Source organism: Coturnix japonica, chromosome 2, assembly GCF_054131305.1.
Source record: "Coturnix japonica strain WE chromosome 2, WE-NBRP24, whole genome shotgun sequence".
NCBI lineage: Eukaryota > Metazoa > Chordata > Aves > Galliformes > Phasianidae > Coturnix > Coturnix japonica.
Genome location: NC_140664.1, coordinates 98,796,854 through 98,824,547, shown reverse-complemented (window position 1 = coordinate 98,824,547; position 27,694 = coordinate 98,796,854). Strand labels below are relative to the sequence as shown.

The following is a 27,694-nucleotide window of genomic DNA, read 5'->3' as shown; positions in this document are numbered from 1 at the left end:
TCTTTTTTGAAAGAAACATTCCGAAGGCATTTTTAATTTTGACAACCACAGCTTTTAATATAAATATATTCCTTGTCACATAAATATTTCATGTAAACATCCACTCAAAATATTCCAACCTGCACTCTGTCCCAAAGCTCCAGTTCTGTTTTAAACAGTGCAAGAGGGAAAAACAAACAAACCACTATAGGCAGCATGGAAATAACACAAAACCAATAGACAATCAGACTATTTCTCCTGTGTCTTCATAATTCAGGTAAACATTGACTGCCTCAACCTGTTAGCCAGTTGTGTGCTTACAGCACAGCTGCAGGGGTAACAGAGTCAATTCACGACTGCTAAGATTGAATTGCCAACAACTGAGGTCACTGGGAGAAGGGTCTGATGGTGATCTAGCAGTCAAAAAAAGCTCACATTATCACACCAGCTTCTCCAAAATCCAGGCTGAAATGACTTTGGAAATGATTATCTGCTAGGATTATTAGCACTGAATTGTAGGGGTTATGCAGACAGGAGACTCAGCACCTGCCTCTGGAATTTTCTTTGGTTTTTATTTGCATTTTGGTTGTACAACAACAACTGGTTGCTCATTAGAAGCACTGAACATCACAAGCAATACACCCAAACACTTGTTTTTGACTTGGCACCGCTATCAAAAGTAACTTCAACAAATCACTTTAGAAACAGAATGTTTTTGATGAGAATAAAAGGCTGGGGGGTAGTAAGGGTCAGAGCTGAGGAAGCTGAGTCTTGTACCTGCCTACCTGATACCAGATTTCAGGTTGCAAAGCAGAACTTCAGGCTCTGAAGTGCTTTATTCTTAATGCTCAAAACACACACCCAGGACCCTCCACAACCTCTCCCATCTCTTATGCTTCTCTCAGACTTCATTTTCACCTCACTCAAAGCTTCTTGCATTTGGAATCTGATAAAGGCATCTTTTACAGCCCGCGTCCCCTCTGGTCTTGCAGTCCAAAGGTTGCCAGCACAGGCACTGGTTATGCAAGTAATACTTCAATTCTTAACAACTACATTCAGAACTAGACACATCTCCTCTGACTTTTAACATCTACTCTCATTTTCAAGTGAATTATGACATTTTTAAGAAAAATCAAAGCCAATACTATGTTTTCTGCAAGGCGTGCTACACAGTAGGACATGCACTTCTATGTCCACCTTTGTGGCAACACCAACAGAGCTGCCAGAGTACCAACACAGCCAGCCATTACCAAGGCACAAATGAATAGGGGAGCAGGCTGCACTAAGACTGGAAAGGACAAACTCTGGGGTTTGAAGTATGAATGACAAAAAAGAGGCACAGATGACTTAAAAAAAAACAAGAAGAAAAATAAAAGTATTTCATCTCCAAGTTTAAACTCAGGAATACTGAAATAAGAACAGGCGACATGCTAATTGAAAATGAATGCCTGACAGTCTGCCCAGGGTTTCTTTGTCCCTACCAAACACTCAAACACCTCAAACACTGGAGAAAGCTTAGAGAAAAGAGCAGCCTTTTCTCTTCCAAACCTAAGATATTCCACATGCAGTCAGTAGTGGCTTCTCAGGGAAATTTAAAGCGTTGGTACCTGTATCTGCTTCCATTATACATTTATGTTCTGGGAGCTATGATCTTAAAAGCCACATGTTAGGAGCAGCTTTTATAGAGGAATCAGCAAACGAGCATTAGGAAGCAAGCAAGTCTCTAGTACAACTGGATAAAAAACATTTAAGATTTCCTGATACAGTCTGACCAGCAGGAAAAATGTTTTTCAAGGAACCAGTAGAATTTTGGTAACAACCAATGCGCTCTTCTCTCTTTCTGGTTTAAAGTGCCTTACTCTTCCTAATTCCAGTGCAATCACTGTTGTAGCCATAGAAATGTATTTAAACTGTTAAGATGCTCAGTTACCTAATGATACAATGCAGCGTGGAGGTGCACGTTACCTTCTCTGCTATCAATCGCAGTACAAAAATGACGACAGAAAACGTACTCCCAATTTTCTTTTGGTGCTTCATTTCTCTTCCATCCACTCTCGCATTACAAACATAAAGAGACATATCCAGTCTCCTACTGTGGTTTGCAGTGCTCCCAGTGAGAACAAAGCACATGAGGAGGAAGGAACTGCATCAGATGGTGTATCACGACGGCCTTACTGGCCAGACAGTGAGGAACATGCGAGCAGGTTCTGCAGACAACATTGCCCTCACTGTTTTTTCCTCTAACACTTTTGTTCATCAGTTTCTCATTGTGTAAAGGTGGTAAGCACAGAGCTATTTTTAAAACGGGCTTCTCTCAGTGTAGATACCGCGCTGTGGAAACCCAAGGCAGTCCCAAGTACAGTCCTTCTGGAATGCACTGATCAAAAGATGAGATTTGATCCTTCTTTCTTCTGCTTCCCTAAAGTCCTAATCCTCTGTCTCAGAAGGGCTTTCTTCCTCCCAGCTGAGCAAGGCTTATTCCTCCATGGAACTGAGAACTTCCCAGTGCCAGCTGGTCACATCAAGCAGGAGAAGGAGTGAGGCTGGTCAGTTGTAGTGCAAGTCAATCAAGATTTCAAGCCCATTTTTTCCATCATCTGTTCATATACAGTCCATGCCATTGCTGCCATCAGAGTACGCCTGAGGGCACGAGGCACACCACCTCGGAAAAAGCCAACCAAACCGAAGTCCTGCAGCAGAAAACAAACAGCAATCCATTACCATCTGCCTCCTGCACTTTAATTCTTCATCAGTTTTGTTGTTTTTTTTTTTTAAACATGGAACAGCCCAGGACATATTTCAGCTCAGATTCAGATCAGCCTCTGAAAGATCCAGGCTTAATGTTCAGTATTTAGGAAGAACTCAAAACACTGTGCAATTACAGGGCACCCACTGAAAAAGGAAGGGGAAGGGTATGCCAGGATGACAAGGGACAGGGAAAGCCACGCTCAAGCCCATCAAAGAGAAGGTGAAAGAGCAATGGTTTCAGTTTGCTTCAGGAAAGTGACTTGTGCCTTGAAGGCCTTCAGCACGGGATGCATCTGGAGACGAACAGGGGACATGGCTGCTTTAGGGGGACGTGGAAAGGCGAGAGTGCAATCAGAGCATAAAGGTGAGCATAACCTACTATTCAACTGCCTATCTTCTGTAATTTTGTGCAAACAGTTAAAATACTAAGGAATGGCAAGAGTAACTGGGGAGCAAGTTCCACTGCCTTGCAATCCATTCAAGAGGAGCAGGAAATAATCTGAGTAGCAATAATAGCCTCTTAAATACAAGGACAAAAAGATCAGAAGTAAGGCTGCAGTTGCACCAATTAGAAGGGCTTCATCTCACCTTGTAGATGAAAGCAATGGCCTGGCTTGTCCTGCGGTACTTGTCAGGGGACAGCTGCATGTGTGTTTTGATGACATCAGCAGGCTGCGTTGCCAGCGAAGCCAAGATTCCCGCAAAGATCCCACAGCCAAAATTCACCACGGGCATGAGCACTGGATCCAGCTGGTCTGCGACACAGAAGAGGGAACCCACTATGATACAGAAGAGGCTGGTAATACACACAGTGCACAACAAAGTGAAAAGCTACCAAATTATAGAATCAATGGCAGAGTCTGACAGAAGTTAAAATCCACACAGGGTACAGCAGAAGGGGAGAAGTGGCTATAAGTTAAAGTTAGAACGGTTCAAAGCACTCACCGCTAAGGAACCGAATGTAACAGGAACTCAGATAAAGAAAACTTGCTTAAATCTTGCCTCAGCCAGTTCTGTGACCAGAGAAACCCCAGCTTAGTGGAAACTAGTCAGTATAGAAGACAGTGAGCAGCAGAAACCACTGCTGAACACATCCTTTCTTTCAGTTCTTCACTAACATAACTTATGCATCACTCACCTACCTTAAGCATAAGTCTTCAAAAAGACAGCAGAAATGAGACCTAAAGTTTTCCACAAGCAAAAGGCAAACATCTCACCTAAAGCCTACAAGAGACTAACTGAGCTACTGATGATGCATGCAATAAGCAGAGCAGCGAATTTTAGCGCACAGTGCAAGAAAAGCAAAGTTTTATGTCACAGCCTCCAAAGTTCAGCCTTACCCTGAGGCGTGAGTTTTTTGGTCTGTGTGTAGAACATCAGGTAGATCCCAGAGAAAGGTGCGTCCCGTAGCAGAGTGGCAGTGAGCCCACTGAACATGCCACGAGCCCCTTCCGTCTGGTAGATACTCTTCAGAGCTCCATACACACTCCCATAGCCAAATCTTCCACTCTGCAGAGGTAGACAAGAGTCCATCATCCACATGCCAAGGAGCTCAGCTCACACCCTGAGGCCACTGTGTTCTCATCTGATACAAGAGACAGCAGAGAGAACAGCCCAAGGCAAAAACTGTTCCACTTACCTCAGTCTCTAAAAGAGTCCTTTGAGAAGGTAAAACACAGAAAGCATGGTACAAATACAGAGGCACTGTATACAAACAGCACTTTAAAACCTCAGGGTGAGTTTCACATTCACTTCTGCCTAATTATCAGTGGTACGGTTTGGCACTTGTGGCCCAGTGTGTGAAGCACTATGACACCACGACTACATCGCTGGCTGTACAAAGGGGCAGCAGCCTTCACCTGACAAAAATGTCTATTATCAGGAGGAAGGGATGTGACAACATTAACAGTGAACTAATGACAGAAAGCCATACTCACCTCATACCGTGTCTTCACCACTGTTACTGGCAACATGCAAATCCCAGATATTGCACGTGCAGTGGCACCCAGAAAGACAGATTCCAGGGCTGTGGGTGAACGGTCCCCTAGAAACCTCTGCTTCATAGTGTACAGAGTGCTGAAGTAAATACCGACTCCAGGAATACATCTTGCAAAGGACTTCAAAGAAACAGAAGCAAATAAAAAGCACACTTAAGACAAAACATATCACTAAAGGACAAAGGTATCCTGGGGTACACCAAGAAAAGCATGGCCTGCAGGTCAAGGGAGGAGATTCTTCCTTGTGCAAAGCCTGGACACTTCCCTGTGCAACCCACTGTAGTGAACCTGCTTTAGGGGGAAGCTGTCCTAGGTGTGGAAAAATAACTAATCTCACATACACACAATGGGCTCAAGCAATGCCAGGATCATCTGCATTTTTCTCAGGAACAAAGTATCCCAAAGCAGAATGAGGCTGGTGCAGCTGCCAGTCCATGTTTACAAAGTTTATTCAAGCATTCAGCTGCTCTGGATTGCAAATGCACAGTAACTGCTCCAGTGGCACTCACCACATTAACCATTAACTTCTTACAAGGGGATTTAACCATCCACATCACATGATTTTGTTCATAATTGTATAGGAACCAGCCACTTCAATACAGCCCTTAGTTATCAATAAAGGGCAGGTTTGCTTGTGTACGTAACTTTAAAGACAGAGTTGGAAGAGCCACTTACAGGAGAGACACCTTTCCACAGCCCCAGTAGGCTTTCAGTACGAACCACCCTGAAGAGCACCGTCACCATCCCAGCACGACCGGACCTGGAGGGGAGACCAGACAGCACTCCAGATGATGCCCTGCACCACGGGGTCCATCACTGCACCTTCACGTTATTACCCCATCTCTTCCCATGTTCCTCGTGCCCCCTTGGCCGTTCCTTCCAGAACACACTGCTGCTTCAGCGTGCCTCGATGTCCGGTTACCCACCCAATTACCCACCTAATTACCCCTAAGGGCACCCAGCGCGACCCCGCAGCCCTCACCCTCCCACTGCCGGCTGCAGGGTCTGCAAGCGGGTCTTCAGCAGGTCGAGGGGCTGGAAGAGCAGCGTGGAGCAGGTGCCGCTGATGGAGCCGCAGACGAAGGCCTTCAGCACGGGATGCATCTGGAGAGGAACGGGGGACATGGCTGCTTTATCCGCTTCTAAACCATGCGGCGGAGAACGAGAAGGGCGAGGGGCGAGCTCCGGAGCCGACGGCCTCCGCCTCACCGCCCTTAGGACCGCATCAAGGGGCAGAAGATCGCGGCTGGGCCCCCCCCGCAGCACACGGGACGCCGGGCAGGGGGCGACGCGGGCTCCCCCCACCCCTCGCGGTCCGCCATGCAGGGGGAGCCGCACCGAACCCAGCCGAGGTTCTGGCGGGCCGGACGCACGTCATTACCTCAGCCTCTCGCCCCGGCATCCCAGCGCCGCCACGAACCAGTGAGCGCGGCGGGCGGCACTGACGTGACGGGACACCGGACGGCGACGGGAGCGCGCCCCGCATGCGCGGCCCGTTAACCCTTGGCGTGCTGAAGGGCTCCTCAGTCAGTGGCTGTGTGCTTCTGTGAGTGGGCACCTTGTTTGGCTCCTGCTTTGAAGTGAAATACACGTCCTTCAAAGTGCTGACCCCCTAGAGGTCTGAGCTTTCATCTACATGATCCTTGAGGTCCCTTCCAACCCAGGTCATTCTGTGATTCTGTGTGACACCCCCCACACACACATCGTCCCCGAAAGTCCCCGGTGTGCAAGAGCAGCAGCGCTGCTTCCCAATGATGGTGACACATGGCAGCAGTGCGGGGGCACCTGGTGAGGGACAGGATACCTGGCAGACGCATGGAGCAAGGCACAGGGCTCTTTCATTGACGTTCATGTGAATTGACGTGTTGATCCTCCAGGAGATAACTCAGATACACGTTTCCGTTTCTGTAAGCGTGAACTAAAGAGAATGAACTGAGTGCCTTGTGGGTTTATACACCTTGAATTTAAAGCCTGTCACGCAGAGGAAGAGGCACTTTGAGCTTCTCTGCTGTCAGGGTGAAGACCTTGCTGGTGGCTTGGCGCTGAGACATAAACTGAGGTAAGCGCTGCCACTATGTATGTATGAAGTTGTATTCACCTCTCAGATGTGCTTTATGCATTGAGATGTTTTTTCTGGCACTTTCACACAGTGTTGTATTATGGATGGGGACCTGAGGAGCCTGCTGGCCGGAGGAAAGCAGGAGGACTTGCTGGTGAGTGGATGCGTGTGAGCTTGCTCCTGAGAGGCTGGGAGAGGTCATTGTAGGGGGACGCTAAGGGTATGGAAGAAACCCCCGTGGTCGTGGTTCTTTGAAAGCAGCATATGTGAAGGCACCTTCTGCAGAGGAAGCTGCTCGTGTCAGGGCTCACACACTCCTCTCTGGAGTCACAGGGGAAGTCCCTGTGTAGGAGGTGTGCCCTTGCCACTCTCAGTGAGCTTGGCAAGCTGTGGTGGGCACTGCCAGGGAGGCAGCATGGCTTTGGAGCCATGGGCACCCAGCTAAGTCCATGAGCTGGACAAAGATCTCGATAGAACGTACAGCTGAGCCCCAAAACCTTTGCTGGAGGCTCTCAGAACCCTGGCCCCATTTGGTTGCTGTTTTGGTGATGCTCCCACCAGCACTTGGCCCAGAAGATCAAGCTGGATACAAACATGTGTCTGGGCACATCAAGAAGCTACAGGAGGAGGCTGATTTACCACAGCTGCTGCATCTCCTTTTATCTTCCCTACCCCTCTGGCTCAAGACCCTCAAGACCCTTATACTATCAGGGCTGGGCCATCACACATGTTCATTCCCCATTTGCGTCATCTGACCTGGCCATGGCACACCTGATTTTAAACTATGGGCTTTGTATGATAAACTGTATTTTTACTAGGAACGTTAGGACCTCACGAACTTCATTGTCCTTGAACAGGTGGATAACCATTTCTCACCAGCATTTAACTCCTCTGCATCTTATGATAACATGTACTACCCTGAACTGGACATTGACTGTGGATTTGAAAGTATTCCAGAATTTGCATCTACATTTTTTCCAGTGCTGTACTCCATACTGTTTGTGATTGGTTTCGTAGGAAATGCTTTGGTTGTTTGGGTCCTAACAGCCTTCAAGAAAATCAGGGCCATGACTGATGTGTATCTGCTGAACCTCGCCATCTCTGACCTCGTCTTCGTCTTCTCCCTCCCTTTCCTGGCTCAGTACTCCCTGAGGAGCCAGTGGACTTTTGGCAACGCCATGTGTAAAATTGTCAGCTCTGCTTACTTCATTGGTTTCTACAGCAGTGCGTTCTTCATAACCATCATGAGCATTGACAGGTACTTGGCCATTGTGCACTCTGTGTATGCCCTGCAGGTCCGGACGACCACCCATGGAATTATCGCCAGCCTGGCACTGTGGGCGGTGGCCATCTTAGCATCAGTGCCAGACCTCGTGTTCATCCAGGAGAAAGTAGATGATGATAACAGGACACTGTGCACCCATAGCTACCCTGGCAGTGGTAATGGCTGGAAGGTCTTCAGTAATTCTGAAGTTAACATCCTGGGGTGGCTGTTCCCTGTGAGCATTCTCATTTTCTGCTACCACAACATCCTGAGAAACCTGCAGAGGTGCCATACTCAGAACAAGTACAAAGCAATGAAATTGGTTTTTATCGTTGTCATTGTGTTCTTCCTTTTCTGGACCCCTATCAATATCGCGCTCTTCCTGGACTCTCTGAGGAGCATGCATATCATCGATGACTGCCAGACTAGCCAGAGGCTTGACCTGGCCCTGGAGCTGACCGAGACACTCTCCCTCATGCACTGCTGCCTCAACCCCATCATCTATGCCTTTGTTGGGGAGAAGTTCAAGAAGTATCTTTGTGAGGCTTTTGGCAAATATGCCCATTTTCTCTTGATCTGCAAAGGACACAGTGCCTTCAACAGACGCAACACGGACAGACACACCTCTCTGTACACAGCATCCTCACAGTCCTCTTTTGTTGGTAGCATCTTGTAGAGGTGCAAGGCAGAAGCACCATATTTTAGACTTCATTTGAAACTGAAAAATCATCCCAGTAATTCAATAAAAATAGTCTTTCTGTTTCCTTGTAGGTGGAGGTTTCGGTGCAATGGCCTGTTAGCAAAGTAAGACTAGGAAATCACACAATACCAGAGCAAGCTGTACTGTACCTTGCTCTTTCATGTGCTCTGACACCATTCTGAACAGGGACTGTCCCATGGTTAGCAATTGTGAATGAGAACTTCAAACACTAAAAATGACATTGTGAAATTCATCAGGCACCCCCTGCCCACTGGCTGAATAGTTTACCAATGACTTTTGTCTCCATCACGGGGAAGTATGGGGATGTACTGTTCAGGCAACCTTTTAGGACAAGAGGTATCAGAAAAGTAGAATCATTTGCTTAAGCTTGCTTGTATCATGGTTCTCTTTGTGATTCTTATTTATTAGCTCCTTTTTTATCATCTTCCTCCCTTTCCTGTAGCCCATCTGACTTTGTGGAAGTGAGGCTGAAAAACTACCAGCAGGCTGCACAAAGGACAAAGAGATGTGCCTTGTCCCTCCAGCACAGGACACATGGTCCTCCAGTATCCCTAATGAAATGATGAAAACCTTGAAGGATGGGAAGGCACAGCCTCTCTATGCAGATAAGGTGTCGAGTTCACACCTAGGTATTCCTCCACCTAGATGCTGACAAAACACTTGTCTAATATTTATCTTTTTTTAATGCTTATTTAATTCTGCCTCCTGAGTGAGCTGCCCCTCTGAGGGAGACAGTTCATTATGGACTACTTGAAGAGCTGGCTGCAACAGCCATCTTAAAAGAAGATGCCAAATGTGTCCATTGAAACAGGATATCACCCAATTTGAAGTTTTATATTATAAAGATGCTTCCTGCAGTGTAAATGCACAATCCTGGCACCTGAAGAACTCCCCTGTCCTATCACTGCTTATCTCATTTTCCTGTGTCCTGACAGATTCACATAACCAACCATTCTCCTCACCACCTCCTCTCTCTTCCTCCCTCTTCCCCCCTCTTCCCTTCTCCCTGGGAGAGAGAGACTGAGAGCAGGTTGTCTTCTAGCAATTCAGCCTACCCTGGTAGTATCCCCATACCTTTTAAGTACCCTTGAGGTTATTTCCTAGAGAAGATAGAACAAAACCCAGAAGACGATTCTCTTCAGCTGCTGATCTTCAGATAGTGTTCATTTTAATGTGCATCCATATTGGTGATCTGCAAAATGCAGCCTTTTGCAAGAGCAGGTTGATAACAGTGTGTATGACAAGTAATGTTCCTTCATGTGGGCAGTGACAGATTCCCCAAATGATAAAACAGACTGTGAACAAAAGATGGGGTTTAACCACTTCCTTGGTGCCAGCTCTGTGCTGCAGCTCCTGCCATTCAGGCAACTTGCTACCCTTGGTCAACACACCTCTTTTTGTTTATGTGCAAGCATTTAAATGCCCAAGAATGGGTTTCATAGAAATTGAGGTTGAAGCTGAAATGTGTTGGACAGGATTCCAGCACCAGCTCTCTTTTTCCTATGGAGGTTTGTAGTGGTAGCCCTCTAGACCATACCTTGCTCATAGCACACGGATGGCAACAACCTCTGCTTTCCCACAGCACACATTTGTGTATGTGCACTACTGCATCCAGCAGTAGAGGATTCTGCAACGCTGACTTGCAGACAGAGACCTTCCTTGCATGACCCAGCTCACCCCCTAGCAGCTGGCACACTCATTCAGTTTCCATCACATCACTGCAGGAAAACAGCAGCACCTTCAAATGACAGAATTATGGGAAAGGCAGAATCATTTCCATCCCTTCTCACTGCCTACACTCTCTGTCTGCCCATGCTACCACTGTGCCGCCCTTCAGAGCCATACCTCCTTGATACCCACAGACAAGCAGGCTCAGGGGTTGGGTATCTGCATTGGAAAAAAGCCCCTTTAATTACAGGTTGAGGTTCCTTTATTTGTCAAATGTTTGTCCTCCATTTCCATGTTTTCCCCTTCCTCCTCTACATACAAACAAAGCATGGAGAAACCTCAACCTTACCAACACGTCTTGTCAAGCCCCTGCCCTATGCAAAAGCAGGAAGGAGATCTTTCTTTCAGCAGGTGACCTAAAAGGGATCCAAGCCATGTAGATGAAGAGCAAAATATAAAGCTGTGTGGAGGTGCAGCTTAGGCATGGTAACCAAAATGAGAGGTGCACAGATTGCAGTGAGGCTGTGCCGCAAAGCAGAAAGGTGTGAGGAGAGGACAACAGTGTGCAGCTCACCCTGGGTGTTGGGGTTTCTTTGTTCTGGGATGTGCTGTGTTTGTGTGATACGCACCGAGGTGACTGTGAACATTTAGATCTGTGCAATATTTGTTTGGTTTTCTAACACTCAGTGGTCATCCTGTAAAGAGATGTACCACAGGGGCTCAGGAAATGGTTGATTTCTATTAATGCACTGATGGTAAAAGGTGTTAGCAGTTTTAAGCGAGTCTTGAGGAAAGAAACCACTCAAACACCTACAGTGCCTCCATTGTGCTCCTGCAACCTGTCTTCAGCTGCTCAGGTGAGCTGATATGTTCTCTGTGCTCTTCCTTTGCATCCTCCCAGCTGGAACTCCACAGTCTAGCAAAAATGGGCTCATTTTGCTGTCACTACAATTTTAATTGCTAGTGCTGATTGAGATGTCATGCTGCAGGTCACCAGCAGCCAAGTCAGGATGATGTTACACTGCGTGAAGGAGCTGGTAGATGCCGAGTACTGTGGGCCTTCACCAAAACTCTCTGTGTTTTGACAGGGGGATGCTTTGCTCCTTGCACACAGCTCTCTGCAGCACTAAGGATTTCCTGCCAAGGCAGCTGCCTCCCTCCCTGCAGCAGCAGCACCGGGAGTTGGACCAACCTCAGCTCCCCGCTGCAGCCTGGCGCTGCGAGCTGCTGCTGTCAAAGGGGAGGAGGTGAGACCCACATCCGGATGCTGTGTAGGCAGCAGAACATGCAGTTCTCTGTGCTCCTCTCCTTTCTGAAGGGACAGGCTTGGGAGCTGCCTGCTGCCCTGAGGTGAGTGCAGGACAGCAGAAGGAACCCCCTGTATCTTCCTTGAGTCTGAGTGGCGTCATAGTCTGTTCTGGGCAGACATGGTGCGTGGTCACTTGTTTGCTCAGAAGGAGTCTGCCACAGTTTCATAAATAGTCCCACTCACATCTGCTACTCAGCTTTACATCCTGAGCTTGGTCTTTTTGCTGCCCTGAGACAGACTGAAGAGAAGTCTGGACGAGTTGGGCGCATTACATAGTCAGATATTCTCATGTGTATCATCTTAAAACCAAAACAAAAGCAACAGTCACCCACATCCAAACTTAAGCCAGTCTTGTTTCCTTTTGATTCACTATTGGTATGTGTGAAACACAGAGTAAAAGGAAAAAGTAAAAGCTGTGTACCTGGAGGAAATATGTCTACACACAGTGTAAGTCCTTTTACAGGTTCCTGTGCAGGAGGCTGACCTTACTGGTAACCCGTGCTCTCCTGTATATCTGCAATATGTCTGTAGGGTTTTTCAATCACCCTCTTAGAGCAGGAGCAGGGAAGTTGCGCTGACAGCATGCAGACCAAATTAGCTCTCATCCATAATGTGTCTATGGGGCTGAGGGTGAGCTCTGCTCCACTTTGCCACCAGAAGCCCAGCCACATCATTCTCACTCCAAAGAGATGGTTGCTCCCTTGGGGCAGGCAGCCAAGCAGAAGTTGGCTCTACCAAAATGGAGTTCTGAGCCAAGAAGGGGAAGGAAAAGGCAAGGTTCAGCAGATAGATGTCAGTCACAGCCCTGGCTGTTAACCCAGGTGCAGACCTAGGCTTCTAAGTGTGCTGCTGCGCTCAGCTGGCAGGGCAGTAGCCAAGTGGTGACTCACTGAAGACCTGTGTTGACCACAAATCTATGAGTTTGGTTTCTTTACCTGAGATTCATACAGAAACAGCAACCTCTGCTTCATCTTGAAATGTAGTTTTCGTCAGCAAAGAGATCTCTAGAATGTCAATGGAAGACAATTTGCCCCACGCATCTCTGAGGTGCCACTGGCCCTCCCCATGTGCCTCATACCGCCATCAGGGAGGAAGCAGTACAACCACTGCTGGGTTTCTGGTGAAGGCGTGCAGCCCCATGTTTTTCAAGGTTTGTTAGTTTATTTGTTTTCCTTAGGAAGTATCCACCCTAAAAGTGCAGTCAGAGGTATCACTTCGCTCATGCCTCTCCTTGAGACATGCGCTCTGTGGGATGGCTTCCAGACACTTAGAAACGATCCTTCCAGAAGGACTCCTCCCATCTAAAAGCATCCCAGCCTCTTCTCTGCTGTGGTAACATCTGGCTATGCCCAGAGATAGCATGGTTCACATTCATAATGGGGCTTTTCCTGGGCGTATGCCCTGTAGTCTGGGCAAGTAATGCTGACCAAAGCAAAGCTGCTGCTGAACCGCAGAGGTTCCAATGCACAACTTGTATGGTGTGCTTCTGCTTGACTGAACATTTTTGCATAAAGCTGTGCTTCTCTTCGCTCAGCTAAAATGCCAAAATGTGCAGAGGCACTACACAGAAATCCCCACTCAGCACAGTGGAAGCATGATTTGGGTTTCCACAGTGCTGACTTGTGCATCTGCTGGGCTGTCATCTCTACCCAACACCTCTTGTTTCAGAGCTGGCTGGGACTCGCATGGGTCCAGCGTGTTTTTTGGCTAATTGATACAGTCAGGGCTAATTAGTGCAGTCAGAGAATGCCAGGCCAGCTCTGGTGTGAGCACCCCTGTCAGATGCCATGTAAGACAAGATACCTCCAAAAAAGCAGTGCTACCAAGCCAACAGCAAGGCCTGCTGTGGTACCTCTCACTCAGAGCTATTTTTTCTCTCCATGTGCTGGTATGCACCCTGACCAACTGAGGTCTTCACATCCCATCTGCCCCCACTGGCTGCCTGGGTATCTATTCCTGTTTTCAGGGATCCTGCAGCACAGGTTCAGGAGGGGCTTGTAAGCAAGGCCAGCATGTAACAGCAGTCCCTTATTTTCTCCTTTCTGTACAGGAAAAAGCAAATGAAACAAAAACGGGCTGTTGTAGAGCAGCAAGGGAATAATGCCTGAAACTCCTACCTGTTTGCTGACCCATGCTTGGAGGTAAATGCAGTCTTTGTAGCAAACGTGAGTGGGGTGCCAAGGTAGCACATGGGAAATGAACTGTATAGTATATGAGTCACAGAATATCCTGAGCTGGAAGGGACCCACAAGGATCATCAAGCCACACCTGTTACAGATTCATAAGTTGAGAGGTCATAGATAGGTAGTTCTGGAAAGATAATTGAGTAAGAAACTTTCTCCAATCTCAGGTCCTTTTATTTGTTTATCTATTTATCTATTTATTTATTTAATGGTACTGGAAATCAAATATTTGAATAATAAACCTATTCAGTTGTCGTGGCCATCCATCCATTCATTCATTCATTTAACAGTGAAATCTCAGATTAAATCTTTGTTTTGCAATGTCAGCAGGCTCCCAGAGGCTGCTCATAAATCCAACTAGAAAAAGACACTAAATGTATTTTGCTTATGGTATAAACAAGAGATATGCAACTTCTCTTTGACTTGTGTGCTTGCTTTCTGAATTTCTAGAGTAAAAGCATTGGAACCAAAGAGGGGAAGCAAGGTCCAGGTGAAGTGTGTTCCCCTTTAAATACAGCTGGTTGAGTCCTCAGGCTCCCCTTCTCCTCATCCTCTGGGACAGGATCAAGGAGCAATTTGGGATGCTACTGCAGCTCTACAAGTAGGTTAACAGTCCTGGAAAGGTTTCTCCCTGGTAGACAACAAGAGAAAAATGTAGAGCTGGTTGAGAACTGAAGACCAGAAGGCACAACCTGCACCCTGCAAACTATGGTGACTGTGCTAACTCAGATGTGCTGAGCAGGGTCTGAAATAGACCGAGAAACAGAGCAGAGCTGTGGGTCTCCACTCACCTCTCTATTTCCCTGCTGCACCCCCAGTAATCCAGCAGCAATACCAGCTCAGCACGCCCAGTCTCTTCTTGATTTCAGAGGCCAACCAGCCCTCTCTGAAGCCTGGCGCCATGGAGAAATAGCCACAGGCTGACTCATTCTTGAACTTGAACGTTGATGCTGGGCTTACCAACTGCTTGCTATGGAGGCTGGTTCCAAAAAACGAAATGAATCACCGCCTGAGGTGAGATACCCATTTAGTGCTGATCTCTCAACTCAGTACCCACCCAGGTCAAGGGCTGTGCAGGTCTTTGCAGACCAACAGATCGGGGCATGGCTGTCGGAGTAGGTTACAGGAGGGGGGTTCTTTTTGCTTGCACAAAGCGTGCCATCTTTGTGTGCAAGAGTGCCAGCTTTTTGTGGCTCTTCCCTTCTCTAGCTCTTGAGTTAAGACATTTCCACCCCTAGGTGTAGCTTTTCTCCCTCTCTCTCTGTTTTTGCCTCTCCAGATTGGTAACAAAGAACAACTGCATCTCCTACTGGCAGGCTGGAAATCTGCCATGTCAAGTGACATGAGAAGACTCAGAGGCTCTCTCTGCTGGGTCTTGCTTCAGAGGCTTCTCCTTCCCTCTGAAACAAGTGGAGGAGAACAAAGACACAGGGTGGTCACCCTCCAGGCAAAGCTTTGGGGGAAGAGATGGCTGCAGTCAGCACTAAGCATCCCAGATGCACTGTTTAGGCTCATAAACTGTGTGAGGGTTGGCATTCACCCCTCAGAGAAATTGTTTATAGATACTTTTATTGTGTCTTCAAAGTGAAAGTCAAATATATCATAGGAGGCTTAGGGCAATAAAAAAGATGTTTGAGATCCCATTACTGTGCATTTGGATGGAATAAGAAGGCTCATGATCTACAAAGGATGTTTTGGACCTTGATATGAGGCTTTGAACCTTTCAGCATATGGCTTTCAGCTCAGGAGCTTGATCATAAAGCTTTGATATCTCAGTATGTATGTTTGATCCCCAAAAGAGTCTTCAGGCCCTAAATATCAGCTTTTGGCCCCCAGCATGTGGCTTTGGGCAGTTGAAGGGAGGCTCTGAGCATTAAAATAAGGCTTTGGGCTTTCACAAAGGTGATGATTGACTGGTGAGTGGAAGGGGGGATGGCCATTGAAGGAGACCTTTGGTTCTAAAATTCAGGCATTGGCCCTTAGAATTAAGTTTGTCCTGTCAAAAAACATCGTGGTTGCCCAAAAGTAGCCTTCATGCCCCAAAATCCTCAAGGTCTGTATTTGCTGTAACTCCAAAGCCACATTCTGGTGCTGCAGCTCAGGGATCAAGGAGAGCAGCAATGCCCTGACATTCCCATGCAATTGCATCTGCCCAGGGAAGCTTCCAAGAGCCAAGAAAGACTTTTTCTCTAGACATTCAGCACCCAGACACCTACCTGCCTGTGCTTCATGGATGACAACGAACCAGGATTATCCCTCGGGTTAGGAGAGTCTCTTTCTTCTTAGCTTGGAGAAGTAAAAGGTGCTTTTCCCCCTTGTGTGTGGATAAGGATGAGAGCCTCTCCAGCAGCTTTTTCATATTTTCTTATCCCTGGGCTATGTCCCAAGCAGTGTGTGAAATGAGGCAGAAATCAAAGCTGTTCTTTCTTGATGCACAGTTGTCTTTTAGGCAGCATTCGTTTCATATGTATTCAAGCTACACTGAAAACGCATGTTAAGATAATGAGTAACACTCTTATCTGGGCTTATCACATCAGTGTATAACAAAAAGTCTTTTCTGCTCCCCAGGGGGATCTGTTGAGGAAGTGTGTAAGTCTGCATGACTTAGTTTCTCTTCATTTGAAGCCCTGCAGTTACAGCTTCTGTGGGTATCCCTTTTGACACATGTGTAGAGCTGCAGGGATAACTTCAAAGCATTGTTGGCATCAAGGAAGATTAACTCATCTTTCTGAATCTGGCAGTTCTCACAATGAGGTTTCCTTAATGCTGTGTATTAGAAGTCATCTTCTTGAAAGCTGAAAGTGTGTGATTTTGGCAGTCAGAGCTGCTACTTTCAGTGCATGAGGAAAAACCAGCTTTGAGCCTTTTGATACTTTCCTACAAAAAATGGGTGGTTTCTTACCTCTATTTGTGAAGGAGAAGAATGGGGCTTTTGGCACCACAACCATGCTTAGCCATCACACCTCTAATGCAGCCCTGAGCATTGCATGCTCAAATCCAGAGCCAAAAAGCGTCCTAGAGGAATGAACATCCTTAAATTCTCCAGCCCAGGGGACTGCAGGGAGATGTGCTCAAAATCTTATTTATGAGCAAAGAAACAGCACAACGTATTGTGAGTATAACGATAGTCTCAGGGCTCTAAACGTTACTCCAGAAGTCTGCAGAAGAAGAAAGAATATCAGTGCAGTTAAAATTATTTTGCATGCGCTTTCTAGCCCTTTTCCTTCCCCTGCTTCTCTGGGTCCTAAAGCTGGTGGCTTCACCCTGGCGGTGGTATGAAGGTGTTGTCACAGCAAGCTGTAAGCATCGCTGGAGGAAAGCTGCCACCATGCTGCCCACACTCCCTCAGCCCCTGGCATCTGAGACCATCCCCAGTTGAGAGGTTCAATCCATTCTATCCCCTTGGTCCCAAGTGCCCTCACAGAGAGAGTCAGCATTTGGAAGAGTCACCCTCAGCACTGTACATTAAGGGGAAGGTGTGAAGATCCCAGAGGATTTCTTTTCTCCTCTGTTCTGCTTCTGCATGCACTTCAGCCCCATGGACTGGTTGTGTCCTGCCTCACTATTTCACAACATGACAGCGGGACCACAGCTGAGCACATCAATACCCAGCTCAGCTCTGAAGCTCAGCCCAGGAAGCTGCTCTGCCAAAGTTCAGGTTTCATAGGGCAGGCATAAATGCAAGAGAAGAGGAAATATACATTTGAAAACAATCAGGTTCAGCCTGAAGAAAACACTGTTTTTCAAGACAACTACGAATTAAGGTAAGAGACAATTATATTTCACCTATAACTTGTCAGATCAGGATGACAAGTGGCGTCTCATGAACTTAGGGAATCTCCTCACTGCTTAACTCTGGGAATCTAAGTGAGATTTACTTTGTATTAAGATGATGTGGGCGATGTTTACAAACGGGGAAGGCAGAAAGGAGAACACTTTTACCAGTCAAAGCAAACCAGGGCAGAGGCATTTTAGTTGGTGGCTGATTTTTTGTGGCATCTTGTGGTGAGGGAAACAATCACCCTGCTAGAATCCCTCAAGGTTAAAGCAGAACACTGAGGGATGAACAGCGTGCAGAATCAGCACAGAAAGACGGACTGGGTGGATACAGCCTTTCTACTTCACTACTTTCTACTTCACTATGTATTGGATGTCTGCAGGGATTTTTGAACACTGCACTCACCAGCACTGCTCATTTTTGGCTTTGGCCAGTGAACCAACAGCATAAACATCAATGACAGTGAAAATGACAGTGAAAATCCAATACAGGATTTTTGCTAGAGATGATAGAAAGTGAGCAGACTGTCTGGGTAATGACAGAAATCCAATAATCTGAGAAATCAACTTTCTGTATGACCACATTATTTAATTTCTCTGTGACTCAGCCTTCAATGGGAAGGGTGTTACACAATCAGTTTTGGTGAGACATTTGTGTAGTAGAGTTGCAGCCTCCCATTAAGTACTTGTGTGATATAAATACTGATGCAGAAATAGCTGCTCCCAACATCTACTCTGTTGGGGCAAAGCCTGGGTTCAGGGCAATGGCAGCGAACTGGGCAACAGGATGAAAGAAGGCAAGAGACTGCATTGAGTTCTAGAATTTTGAGCAGTGCAGAAAAAGTCCAAAAAGGGGGATAATTAAACCTAAATTTGGGAAAGGTGGATGCAAGAACATGCAGGGAGCTGGGAGGTCTGCTAGAGGATAGTGTGGTCTTGATAGGAAATAATTCATCAGGACACTGTCATAGGTTAATGTGTGCTGCCCTCTGAAAGCACAGGGGAGAGGATAATTCAATAGATCTCCCATTTCTCAGGTTTCTCAAAGATGCCATGATTAAAAGATCTTATTAACAACAAAAAGGGGACAGGAAATACATAGGCACAACAATAAAGGTGATGGGAGGATGGTGCCAGCAGTAACTATAAACAAGCACAAACAGTGCACACTGCTGCAAACAACTGCCTCTTTCCACAGTCTCTGCCATAGAAAATATGAAGAAAATCTGAATACCACTCAAGTAGAGAATGCCTGAGAAAAAGAAATACTGAGGAAGAGCAGTTCAGAGAAAACAAGGGCAGAATGCACAGCTACGCATGTAAATATTAGAGGTCAAGTGTGCAGCATGGCTATTGTGAGGACAAAGCCATGGTTCTTCCAGACCACAGTTCACATATATTCTTGTCCTGTGGCAGGAAAGCCTGCTCAGTATGCTGAGCTTTTGCAGAGGGTCCCGGCATCTGTGCCAGTGGGTCTCTTCATCAGCATCAGGACCACAAACCATGAACTTAAGAGGCATGGGGGGAAAATTCAGAACTTCAGTGGTTTTTGAACCTCAGTTGTAAGATCCATGGGAGATATAGGAGCCAGGGTCATACTGTCAGGTCATACTCTCCTAAGTCATTTCTGTAACAGGTATGTAGGGCTCTGAGCTTCTTAGAGCCACGTTTCTGAAGTAGCTGCACTGCCAAAGGCTCTGACTGGTGCCTTGTGAGGTTCTTGGAAGTACCTTAGTGCTTAGCTCCCATTCAAGTGAATTATTCAAGTAGTGACAGCATCTCATTTAAACGCTTTGATGTTGTTATCTTCAACTTCAGTTGCTCAAGAGCCCCTACAGATCATGTCCTGAAAGTTGAGCCCATATCCCACTCCGTCAAGGCAACGCTCATTTCTGCTGTTACCTAGAGGGTAACAGCAACAACAACAACTAAGAGCTCCCTGGGGATACAGCATGACCAGAAGACCCTCAGAATGGCCTTGAGAAAATCCGAAGAGCAAGATGTTGGGAGCAGGTGGGATCATTGGCACATGGGCACCATATTTCCTGCATGGCCACAGCCTCTGGAGGACTTTGAGAGAGGGAGGTTAAAGTGTTAAAAGCCTCATCTCACAGCTTTCATTATAAATACAGCAACAACCACAGGGGCAAGCTGCCACGGCCCCAGAAAGCACACAGAGCCTAGTGCAAGCATGGGATGTGGCCACGGGCACAGGGTCCTGGCACAGAGGCTCAGTCCCTTGTTCCCCCCTTGCCAGGAAATCAGTATGAGCAGCAGCTGGGTGGGACCAGGGTATGAGCATCTCCAGCTCTTGGTCAAAATAAGACCTTTGTGTTTGCTCTGCAGCACAGGTGGCAAAGCCTTCCCCATTGGTAGACAGGAATAGCTCCATGTTTCTGTTTTATTGTTTTCTTTATAAAAATAAGAGTATAGCTAATTCCAATGCAGTGATTAAGCTGAAAGTTATGCCCTGGTTCCTTGCTGCTCTGCAGTTATCTCCAGGTTAGCACTTTCTGGTTGCTTTATAAAGCCTTAGGTTACAGTGACAGATCCTGGACTCTATGCTATCCCCTCCTGTCCTTTATAACCTAAGCCTGAAGTTTTCCAGTACATTTATTTTACCTAAAAGTATTGGGTTCAATTTCTAGATTTACATGCTGCTCATCTCCACCTATTGGTCTGAATTTAAGTTATAGAATCTACCACTTAAAACTTAATTTGTGAAGGTGATGTAAAAACCATACAACTGGTTCAGGGAAGGGGTTTTCTTTACAATCTTTTTGACCTAGATGTCTTTGCTAAGGGGCTACAAGCATCTGCAGTTTTCAGGTTTATCTTAATCTGAAGTGGTTTGATCATCTTCCGTTTCTAAGCCTTTTATTTTGTACCTTAAATGCCCTGATTTTTGGAAAGCACCCAGTGTTCTTCTTATTCATCTTGAACTTCACACCGAGTTGGAAAATCTAAGAACAAAGTGGCCCACAGCACTACTTGCTTTTGAAAATCTTATCCTTGGTCTTCTGGGGAGCATCCACAAATGAAAGCATCCAAACTGATAAGCAATGAGCTTACAGAACACTGCCTGCCCACAGAAATGGTCCAACTGATCTGATAATAAATCACAGGAGAAAGAATAAATCCAAAGTAAGAGTTTTCTGCACCTTAAAGTCATCAGAGAAGGACAGTAGGAGCAGAGAGCAAGAGAGTACCTGACAGTGTCCCAGTGGTTTGCCTACTCTGCTCTACTTCCTCCACCTCTTATGAGATCTCACATATGAAGCATGCCTACAGCCCCAGTAGTGAGCCCTACATCTATAAATTTTTCCCTCCTGCGTTCCTTCTCACGTAGTACAGCTGCAAACACCCAAAGATTGCATCAGCTTTTTGTACTGAAACATCCAGCCGGGTGCTCAGTTTCAGTGTCTGCCCACATTGGCTTCACAGTTGCCTGGTGGATAGACCCCGTGCTCTAGGCATGGTTTGTGGTGTTCATCTCTCCAGCATGTAATGCTGGCTACAATAAGCATGAAGGTGAATCATCCCAGAAACCCCAGATTACTCAGAGCTGGCTGAACTGCTGCCCAACCACCTAGTTTTCTGATCACATCACCCTACCAGCTCTGATTCCCAATCTGCTTTCATTCTGCTGATGATAATACTGAAGTGTTTTGGGGTTTGAATTCATGGCTCCCATAGAGTTTTTACAAACAATATATCCAGTCTGGTAAGGATTATTTCACTTACACCAGTTTTTAAAAATTTATTTATATTTTAATCTGACAGCTCATCAGTTCATCAGTCCAAATCCAAATCCAGTCATGCTGCTACATAAGATTTGTGTCACCTTGGGCTGGAGAGTGTCCATCCCAACAGCAGGCAATGCAATCCAAGGCTGTAAATCTCCTGCTTCGGACCCTAGCTAGCTAACACATTACCAAGTAGCTCTAGACATCATCCCCAAAGGACAGAGTTGCCCAGCTCTGAAAGATAAACCACAGCAATTGCACCAACCAGTTGGGTGTAAGACTAGAAACTGGGCACCATCTCCGGTTAGTGCGTCGCTCTCACATCTCAGTTTTGTTTTAGGCACCATCCAAACTACCATTAGCAGTGTTTGCAGCATCCTCGTGACTACATGCAGAGTGTTTGGTGCCGAAGTTTCACCCAGAGTGCTAGGAAGGCTTTCAACCTGCTTCCCTCCTGTTCATTTCCATTCAGTCCCAGTTAATTCCCTTAAACCTTTGTGGTGTTTGCTAGAAGGGCCACTGGTAGTTAGGAGACTTCATTTGGGGGACATGCCCATGGTCTTGCCAAGACTCATCAGCAGGTGGGAAGCTGATGGGTGTAGCTGCAACAGCACAAAAGCAATGATGTGTATATATGGGTAGGATGGTTGCAGCTCAGATCAAGGCATGAGAAAGGCACGTGTGTTGATTGGGTTTCACAGGGGTCCCCACAAAGCCTATCGGTTTCTCTAGGCCAGCACTAGGCTGAATCACTGCTGTGGTGTGCTTGGGTGTGTTGGGCCAAGAACAAGCCCTGTTCACATGGGAAAAGCAAGTTAAGTCAACCTCACCCTGAAGTGCTGACCAAGGTGTGAAAATCTTCTCGAATGCTTCATCATCATGTGGTGCAAATTTGAAGCATGACTAAGCATGAGGTCTGGTTTGGGTTGTTCCTTAGCTTCTCTTCATTCAGTCACAGCAGAGGCACTGTGGAATGCCAAAGAGCTGGTAGATCTGGCTTCTTGACAGTAGAACTTGTAGCATGCCATCTGGCTGATGATAACAAGAGGGATCAGATGTGCAGTCAGGATTTGGCTCTTGAGTCACCCAGACTGATGTCAAGGATGTTTGAAGGTTGACATGCAATGTCTGTTGCTTAGGGGAGTTTGGTGAATCTCTCATAATTTCACTTCCCTATGTATTATATACAGTGCACGTGACAGAAATTGGCTGGGAATATCTGGGTTGAGAAATACGGTTTTCATCCTGCCAACTGTTGTCTCTTAGGCAGCTACAAACATATTTAAAAGCAGAAGTGTTTGTGGGGAGTAGGGCCCAAAGCCATGCGTAAATCTGGAGAGAGAAAAGCGGTTTAACATCTCCATGAGAAGCAGAAGTGAATCTACTATTTCCTGTATTCAGCAAGGGAAAATGCCTGGCAGAGACAAATTGAAGCCACATCGTTCTTACTCAGTATGCTCTGCAGTCTTCACTTAACTTTTTCCCTTATTTTAACGTTTATCATAAGCACAAAAGAGTAATTTGGGTTGAGTCAGACAGTGAGAAGACTATCAATGTGTGGGGTGGGTTCTGCAAGACTGGCAGCAGACACCTGGCTGGGAAGAATGTGGGTGGCCATATTCCGGTTCTCAATCCAGAATGCAATGAAATTGTATTGCATTATGCACATCTGACATATGAGTCGTTTCTTGTGAGGATTTTTGGGCAGTTGCAGTGCACCTGCTGGGTAATACCAGCTTAAACTGAGCAAAGTGGTCTCAGACAAGCTAAATATTCGAACAGGGCTGACCTCATTACCTATGCAGGATGACTAGCAGTAAGAGAAGACCCCCAGGGCTTAGGGCCATCCCATAGCAGAAACTGCATTTCTTGACAAGTATGAGACCTTTCCATTGCCCAGCATTATATATCGACGTGTACTGGCTCATATAGAAACCTTCCAGAGGAGCAAGCTGCCTTTCTAGGCACGAACTGAGGGAGCAAGCATGGGAACCATGAGCACAAGTAGGGGCTCTCAAGAGGAGACAGTGTGAGCTCCCTCTTTCCAGTTGAAGTTCACACACCAGCACCGCCAAACAGCTCTCCTTGGGTGCATGGATAGCAGAGATGCTAAGAGGATATGAGAGGTATCAATTGACTCTTACTTCTGTGTCAGAACAGGCTGGGACCTTGAGTCCTCCATTTATCTCTTGCTGAGGCTGATCAAACCCCATGCACAGCCTCTTTCATTTAGATAGCGTCAGTGAAGCGCTAGTCATGAGCGTATCAGCCCACAGGGCAGTGCACAGTGCAGAGGGGTGGCAGGGAACTATGCGGGCTCTTAGTGACTTGTATGTGTCACAAGAGCCTCTGGTGCACCACTGATATGCCTTTTCATTATAAAGGGAGCTGCTGCAGACATTTAATCTCTGAAGAGATGAAAGAAAAGGTCAGCACTGGAAGGCATTACCCAGGGACGTGGTGCAGTCACTGACCTTGGAGGCATTCAAGGCATGTTTAGATGTTGTGTTGAGGGCCATGGTTTAACAAGAACTGCTGGTGATAGGTGGATGGTTGGACTGGATAATCTTGTAAGTCTTTTCCAGCCCTGGTGATTCTATGATTCTATGATTATATACTGTGTCTGCTGCTTGTTCCTGTATCCCTTCACACAGTAGATTAAGCAGTAACTGGGCAGACACAGGAAGAGATAGGCAACATCACACCCATCTCTGTCAGCAGTTCTAGTTAGTTATCTCACCAGTAGAAAACTGAAACCTTGTTTTCTCATTGTTTGCCATGAATTCTGCACATTGCCACTGGAGAACCAACCTGGGCAGCAGGCAGAGGGCTTGGTTCCAGATGCTGTGCACCCATGGGTGCTCCTGCAGGCTGCATGCAGCCCGGCCCTCTGTCAGTGCCCCACGGCGCCCATGCTGAGACACCCCTTCTGCCGGCCCGCTTTTCCTGTGCCAAACCACAGAGCTTGTTTGCTAATGACTGTGGGCACTTCTCATTTAGGTGCCTGGGGGACAGCAAAGCTTTGAAATTTAAGAATAAAGTGTTTTAAAACGGAGAATGCACATTGTCAGCTGGCACTCCTTGAGTAATGACTGCAAAATGAGAGGCCAGAACTTAATGGGCCGCACCACAAAGGGCATTCTATCACTGAGATATTTGGAGAGAATATCACGATAGTCAGATCAACCATCCACAGGGGATTTTGTTGTAGTTACCACCACATCATACGAAACTTCTTAGGCAAGGGCTGTCTCACACCTTGGGGCATTTCTACTCCATGCATAGCCATGCAAGGCTCATTGCAAACAGGCTGCGGAAGTGATTGCTGTCAGGGGAACATGGGCATGTAGGCTGGGATTCTATTTGCTTCACTCCCGATCTTTGCTCCTTTGCTGCCATATCAGCACGCATCTGCCAAGCTGGGCGTCTTACCACACTTCCACCCTGGGGTTAGCATTTGGGGTTAGACTCAGCTCCTGCTGATCACAGTTCCATTTAGAATGTTGCTTCCTGCTGAATGCTGCCCAGCAAAACGGGAGAATGTCTGCATTTCTCACGCAGCAATGCACCACTTGCACTGCTTGCATTGCTGCTACTCGGCCTCCCATGCAAGCAGAAGGTGCTCCTGCACCCTTTAACATTCTCACTTTTTTCTTGTACTAGGGAGCTAATTTTTAATGAAGTACGTGTAAGAGTCTGGACTTATCTTAGTATTTACCACTACCGCTACAGCGATAAAGCTCTCACTAACCCAAATAGTTACATAATCCCAAAGCGAGTGTTGGTGAGGCCTCTCACACCAGATCCTGGGTCTCTCTCTAACATTATTCTCTTTTCCCTTTTCACGTTGCTTCTAGCCAGAAAATTCAGCATGACAGAAGCACTGCCTGAAGTGACAACGGAATACAGTTACGATGAAACTGCTTTCACCTGTGATGAAACTGACATCCAAGCATTTGGAAAAATATTTCTGCCATTGTTTTATATCGCTGTGTTCGCCCTCGGCCTTGCAGGGAATGTAATGGTGGTTTTGGCCATCGTGAAAGAAGGTAGTAAAAAGAGCATTACTGATATTTATCTCCTGAACTTGGCTGTCTCAGACCTTCTTTTCGTGATCTCTCTCCCCTTCTGGGCTTCCAACACAGTGAGGGGATGGACCTTTGGCACTATCCCCTGCAAAGTTGTGTCCTCACTGTATTACATCGGATTCTTCGGGGGCATGTTTTTTATCACTGTGATCAGTATCGACAGATACTTGGCCATTGTCCGGGCAACGTATTCCTTGAAATCCAGAACGATGAAGCACAGCTTTCTGATAACCTGCGGGGTATGGGCAACAGCAGTTCTGGTTTCGGTGCCACATTTTGTGTTCTCCCAGATGTTAGAAGATGACTGCTTCCCTGTGTTACCCCCGGAGCTGATGAACATCTGGCCGGTGTTCTGCAACGTGGAACTGAACACCATTGGTTTTTTGATCCCAGTCTGCATCATATGCTATTGTTACTGTGGGATCATCAAAACCCTGCTGTACTGCAAAAACCAGAAAAAAGCACGAGCCATAAAACTGACCTTGGTTGTGGTGGTTGTGTTTTTTCTGTTTTGGACCCCATACAATGTACTGATTTTTCTCGAGACTTTGAGGCACTACGAGTTGTTTATAAGTTGCAATCAAATTAAATCACTGGACTATGCAATGCACCTGACTGAAACCATCGCATTCAGCCACTGCTGCCTTAATCCTCTTATCTATGCCTTTGCTGGGGAAAAATTCAGGAAGTATCTTTACCGTGTCTGCTTCAAGTACTGCCCATGCCTGTGCTTCTGTGGGCCCTGCAATCATTATGAAGTCCGCCCTTCAGCTAGCTATGCAGAAAGCATGGTGAACAGCAACATTACCCTCAACACCAGTGACCAGGATGGAACTGTCTTCCTCTGAAGCCAGAAAACCTCCTTGGAAAAAGAAATCCATGTAGATATCCCTCTGCAGGGCTAGCACTGCCAAGAGACTGATGTTAGCCATTGGGAAAGACTTATGACAGCACTGAATTACTGATGTGCTTTTTGTTAAGCATTAAATATTCTAAAGTAGTGAATATTTTAAAAACAAAAGCAGTACAACATGTCAAGGCTGAACACTGAAGCGAATCAAGAGAGAGGTAAAGTAGAAGCAAAAGCAGCATCCTCTGCCCAGAACAGCAATGGAGAAGAATTTAGGATAGGGACACTGTTACATGGTTTTGTCATCTACACTTCTGTGTCCGTATGTGTGTGTGGTATAAATGTACATAGAAATTAACTCCTTTTTAATAAAAGATCTCTAATTAGTAGCAGCTGACTGTAAGCAAATGAGACTGTTTTTATTGCTATATATTGAACTATCTCCATGTGGAAGAAATTTTGGGGAGTTCTTGATTGCAACAGTTGTTTTACCTGTGCTTTCATAACTAATAAAACCCTAAAAAAACCCAAGTTCTTTCTGAATATGCATTTAGTGCCAACCATACACTCAGCAACATTGAATTAACGGAGCAAGGACTCTCCTGAAGAGCTTGGGACCCAACCAGGAGCTGATCTGCACCAGTGGCACCTCTTCTGATTTCTTTGGACATGATAAGGCAGAGCACTTCACGTAGCACATCCTCAAGAGTTCTGCTGAGTGAGTGTCTGCCAAGTTGGTAAAACGTTAGGACAACTGGCACTGGGATGAGGGCTGGGGGTTGTTGTGCTTAGCCACTGTTTGCAGTACATAGTAGGTATGTGCTTCACATCCATGCTCTGCTTGCCAAGACAAACCCATGCCAGTGGGACACATTTTAACACACTGATGAAACCAACAAATATGAAATCAGTAACGGACTGACTTTCCATGAGCATTCATTCAGCAAATAGTAAACGATCAATTCTTTTCTGCTGAGCTTTCAGCATAGTCTACTGTATAACATTACCTTTCCAGAAAGCAACTTGTTTTAGGTGAAAGGATTATACACACTTCATATTTAAAATGTCATCTACAGGTGGACATTCAGATCTCTTGGCTAAGAATAAGACTAGTGCGAGTATCACTTATAATTAAATTATTTTTCAGAATTCAGTCTGCCTAGGCAAGAAAACTTCCCCCTGCCCCCCACCCCAGCAAGTGATCCCCTGCCCACTAGTGGTATTTTAAGAAATGCTTAGATGTGCAGGAATTAAGAGGAAGGTGCTCTGAGACCAAACAAGAAGTCATCTGCATGAAATCAGCCC

General features: G+C 46.3%; 3 protein-coding genes across 9 annotated transcripts; 2 read left to right on the top strand and 1 right to left on the bottom strand.

Moving 5' to 3' along the window:
* Positions 1–29: 29 nt before the first annotated feature.
* SLC25A38 (solute carrier family 25 member 38) lies at positions 30–6,257 on the bottom strand. Of its 3 annotated transcripts, XR_014943618.1 has the most exons (8): positions 6,106–6,257; positions 5,707–5,828; positions 5,400–5,484; positions 4,665–4,844; positions 4,367–4,586; positions 4,068–4,236; positions 3,316–3,482; positions 30–2,669 (listed from the first exon to the last, which is right to left on the bottom strand). XR_014943618.1 is itself a non-coding variant. In XM_085540487.1 (7 exons), the coding sequence occupies exons 1-7, from the start codon at positions 6,208–6,210 to the stop codon at positions 2,547–2,549; spliced, it is 975 nt and encodes a 324-aa protein (XP_085396613.1). In that variant the 5' UTR covers positions 6,211–6,251; the 3' UTR covers positions 30–2,546. The 3 variants fall into 3 exon arrangements, 2 of the variants coding, with proteins under 2 accessions (XP_085396613.1, XP_015709665.2); XM_085540487.1 differs by lacking the exon at positions 4,367–4,586 and having other exon boundaries at positions 3,316–3,506; positions 6,106–6,251; XM_015854179.2 differs by lacking the exon at positions 4,367–4,586 and having other exon boundaries at positions 6,106–6,248.
* Positions 6,258–6,707: 450 nt separating this feature from the next.
* LOC107309395 (CX3C chemokine receptor 1-like) lies at positions 6,708–26,920 on the top strand. Of its 4 annotated transcripts, none has more exons than XM_085540483.1 (3): positions 6,708–6,783; positions 6,875–6,937; positions 25,309–26,920. In XM_085540483.1, the coding sequence occupies exon 3, from the start codon at positions 25,323–25,325 to the stop codon at positions 26,385–26,387; it is 1,065 nt and encodes a 354-aa protein (XP_085396609.1). In that variant the 5' UTR covers positions 6,708–6,783; positions 6,875–6,937; positions 25,309–25,322; the 3' UTR covers positions 26,388–26,920. The 4 variants fall into 4 exon arrangements, with proteins under 4 accessions (XP_085396609.1, XP_085396610.1, XP_085396608.1 ...); XM_085540482.1 differs by lacking the exons at positions 6,708–6,783; positions 6,875–6,937 and adding exons at positions 14,481–14,942; positions 15,208–17,692; XM_085540484.1 differs by lacking the exons at positions 6,708–6,783; positions 6,875–6,937 and adding an exon at positions 11,662–11,786.
* LOC146762077 (C-C chemokine receptor type 8-like) lies at positions 6,709–8,817 on the top strand. 2 transcript variants are annotated; one of them, XM_085540486.1, is made up of 4 exons: positions 6,709–6,783; positions 6,875–6,937; positions 7,641–7,731; positions 7,831–8,817. In XM_085540486.1, the coding sequence occupies exons 2-4, from the start codon at positions 6,884–6,886 to the stop codon at positions 8,721–8,723; spliced, it is 1,038 nt and encodes a 345-aa protein (XP_085396612.1). In that variant the 5' UTR covers positions 6,709–6,783; positions 6,875–6,883; the 3' UTR covers positions 8,724–8,817. The 2 variants fall into 2 exon arrangements, with proteins under 2 accessions (XP_085396612.1, XP_085396611.1); XM_085540485.1 differs by having other exon boundaries at positions 7,641–8,817.
* Positions 26,921–27,694: the final 774 nt, after the last annotated feature.

Coding starts and splice junctions, on each gene's coding strand:
- LOC146762077 (XM_085540485.1), top strand. CDS start 6,884: ATGGATGGGGACCTGAGGAGCCTGCTGGCCGGAGGAAAGCAGGAGGAC. Junction 6,938..7,640: donor GAAAGCAGGAGGACTTGCTG/GTGAGTGGATGC, acceptor GTCCTTGAACAG/GTGGATAACCATTTCTCACC.
- SLC25A38 (XM_085540487.1), bottom strand. CDS start 6,210: ATGCGGGGCGCGCTCCCGTCGCCGTCCGGTGTCCCGTCACGTCAGTGC. Junction 5,829..6,105: donor TGCCGGGGCGAGAGGCTGAG/GTAATGACGTGC, acceptor GTTCCTCTCCAG/ATGCATCCCGTGCTGAAGGC. Junction 2,670..3,315: donor CCATTGCTTTCATCTACAAG/GTGAGATGAAGC, acceptor TTTCTGCTGCAG/GACTTCGGTTTGGTTGGCTT.
- LOC107309395 (XM_085540483.1), top strand. CDS start 25,323: ATGACAGAAGCACTGCCTGAAGTGACAACGGAATACAGTTACGATGAA.